Here is a 3,133-nt window from a genome sequence, read left to right as displayed (position 1 = left end):
CCTTCTAAGTATTGCCCGGCGGTAATCGCCTCTTATACCATCCGATAATTAACCAACAAAGAGACAGGCGCCGGAGACTGGAAGGCAGGAAACAAAGTTTTATTCCGTCGGAGAAGAACACATCAGATCAGACAGCAAGGTATCGTCACGAGGTGCTCTAACTGCATCTCTGAGGCCTAGCCTCTTATACACAGGTTTATGACTTTATTGCAGGTTTATCATACATGGCACATTCTTGAGATCGCTTTGATACATGAAAGAACATCCTCAGAATCCCCACTTCAAGCTCGTTCCCACACATATCTACAGTGGAAGTCCCCACCCCACCCACAGTAGGAGATGGCTATCACACAGCTGGACATTCCGCCAATTCCCGGGGGTGTGTGCGACTGGTCGGGTCTCAGGGGGTGGGGGGCCTTGATCTACTGTAATCCCTTTGATGTGGGGTGTTTCCCTTACAGTAGGGGCAATAAACTGCATCCACAGGGCTAGGTGATGGCCTGGGATCGGCCCGGACAATCGGGCGAAGAGGAAGGGGGTTATCAAAGAGATGTATGACCATGTATGGGATGTCGGTCAGGCGTGGGATGTGGTTCCATGGCAGGGTCGCGCAGAAGGAGAGGGTTTATGGCCCGTGTATGAGAGAGCGGGGGTGGTCAGCATGTTGGGGGATGTTCGCAGCGCTAGGGGGACGCGTTGGCGATCGACAATGAGCAGGGAGAGAGGCAATGGTGCCTAAAATGGCTGCCGTGTGTTTTTGCGTGTGGTGCTGGGGAAAGACAAGATGGCGCAGATAATGTTCAGATACGAACTAAATTTCCAGAGTCCTCCCTTTTAACATATCTCGCCAGCTTGCTTAGTTCGGATCTATCCCCATAATATTACGCATTTCTACTTCATACAAAGCTTTCATACGTTCGGCTTCAAAGTCCAGAGTCTTAGGACAGATACAGTTTGTAAAAAGTGAACACAGAGGTGGCAAGCATTGAATACCCAGGCAGCAACCACATAGTATCACGATTGGTATCAGGATAAACGTAAACAACCTCCACCCCCAACTTTTAATAGTGTCCCAAAACCAACTCCCAAGCGACCATCCTTCTTGCTCCTGATGAACCTCTGCGGAAAGTCTGTGGAGGTGTTCAATCGCCTTGTAGACTGAGGGTGAGTTATCCGGTACGTAGGTACAACAGCTGGACCCAATGATGCGGCATGCTCCTCCACGATCGGCCAGAACTACGTCTAGAACGAGGCGGTTCTGAAGAGCTACCAGGCGGACGGCCTGAAGCTCAGCGGTGTTGTTGGTGAGGATGCCGGCTGTAATGTTCATTGTTGTTTCGACTGCCTGGGTTAAGTGGCGGATGGCACGGCTGTTTGCCATTGGGCCCCAAAGTGGAACAAGTCCTTTTACTGCGTCCATGAACTGTGCTCCGGTGGAGTCGGCTTGCACAATGTCTTTGGCGCGTTTCTGTCGGTGATGGTTTGCTGGAGCCACATATGTCGGAGGAAGGACAAAAGCGATGTAGCAGGTGCCTCCCCAACCTTTCGGAAGCCAGGTGTAGGCCTTAGTACCACAGACGAAGTACATATTTGGGGAGGTAACAAAGGAGGGTGGATCAACTGAGTCCAATGTTCGGGTGATGAGGCAGGAGCTGTGGCCCACCAGCTGCGCCCCCAGGCCTTCGAGGCACACAAGTCCAGTGATGTTGATGACGGATAGGGCCACTGTTAGGGTGGCGGCCGTTCGTTTCCGGAGGTAAGAGAAGGTGGGTCTGGCTGGGTTGTTGAACACCTGCATTTCAACTCGTTCTTTGGCAGGGATGTCCATGTGAAAGGAAGTGTTTGATCTTAGAGGACAGAAGGGGGCAGAAGTTTTTCCAGTTTTGTTCAGCCAGAACCCATGGTAGAAGTGTGACACAGTTTTACCGGAAGTGGCATTGTCCTTGTAGCTTTCTTGCAGGAGGATTAGCCAGGCGAGGCAGGAACCATGGACAGAAAAAGGTGAAGGGATGAAAGGGATAGAGTGTCCAGTGGCATGTGGTAGCAATCCACAGATCCAGCAATTAGTGGCATTGGCGGCAAGATTGTGTTGGTGGAGCAACTGCACAAAAGAGTTATTCCAGAACTCCTTACGCCTTTCTCGGAGTTGGGGTGAAAGTGAGATCAGATGGTGTTCTTTCATGGTGGTAGGTTGAACGGTGGTCAGCAATGTCTTATGAGCGGGTGCGCTCTCCTCCATGATCCAGAAGGTGACCATGAGGAGAAGGCAAAAGAGAAGGGTAATAAAAAGTGCAATAGTCTTTGAGCTGTGCATTTTGTCAGTCTTTGGGTTTTTGTAGTGGATCTTCGGACGTCCGGTTGCTTCCATCATCTTCATGTCGGGTGCTTCCATCATCTTCAAGGGACTCGGTAGCGGGCAGAACCACAGACTTTGTTTAATTTCTCTTCTGGAGGCCTTTGGGGTGATTAGGCTGCCGTTTTGAGATTTCGACTTAGTTCGTGGTCTGCTTAGCCGAGGTTTCCTCCTTTCGTCGCAGGTTATACCCTTCCTTGGATGGCACAGTGGGATCGGGATATTTCATTAATTCAAGTGTCTCTGTATCCGGGTAGCAGCTCAGGGATGGTCGGTCTTTGTCCAGGGGTTCCTCTTGGGCGGTGATGTTGTCGGTTGTCGTCAGGGTCGGTGATATCTTCTTACAATGATGTGCGTGCAGCCAATTACGCTTCCCCTCCACTCGAAGAGCTGTTCGGGTGGTGATTAGGACTTGCAGGGGGCCCGTCCAGCGGGGCTCCAGACTCTTGGTGCGCTGGAAGTTACACACTAAGACAAAGTCACCGGGTTGGATGTCGTGCCCGGGGCCCCTGGAAGCATCGGGAATGGCTTGCAGCACCTGCTGATGGATAACAGACAACGTTTTAGTTAGGTTGTACAAATAGTCAGACATGAGGGCGTCCGGGACGTCGTGGATGGATGTCGGTTTTGGTGCGGTCCAAAGGTTCATGGGCCGCCCGAAGACAACCTCGTAGGGGGTTAAGTGGTGTTTGGTAGGAGTGGAACGCATTGATAGCAATGCTAGCGGGAGGGCGTCTGGCCATTTCAGTCCTGTGGTGGCAACTATTTTGGCTATTTTGA

General features: G+C 51.5%; 1 protein-coding gene across 1 annotated transcript; it reads right to left on the bottom strand.

The window, feature by feature from the left end:
* Window positions 1-856: 856 nt before the first annotated feature.
* LOC146809996 (endogenous retrovirus group PABLB member 1 Env polyprotein-like) lies at window positions 857-2,395 on the bottom strand. The gene has a single exon (XM_085614402.1). The coding sequence runs from the start codon at window positions 2,393-2,395 to the stop codon at window positions 857-859; it is 1,539 nt and encodes a 512-aa protein (XP_085470528.1).
* Window positions 2,396-3,133: the final 738 nt, after the last annotated feature.

This window comes from Triturus cristatus, chromosome 7 (genome assembly GCF_964204655.1).
Source record: "Triturus cristatus chromosome 7, aTriCri1.1, whole genome shotgun sequence".
NCBI classification, from domain to species: domain Eukaryota; kingdom Metazoa; phylum Chordata; class Amphibia; order Caudata; family Salamandridae; genus Triturus; species Triturus cristatus.
The sequence above is the reverse complement of the archived record's forward strand: the minus strand, read 5'-3'. Positions and strand labels throughout refer to the sequence as shown.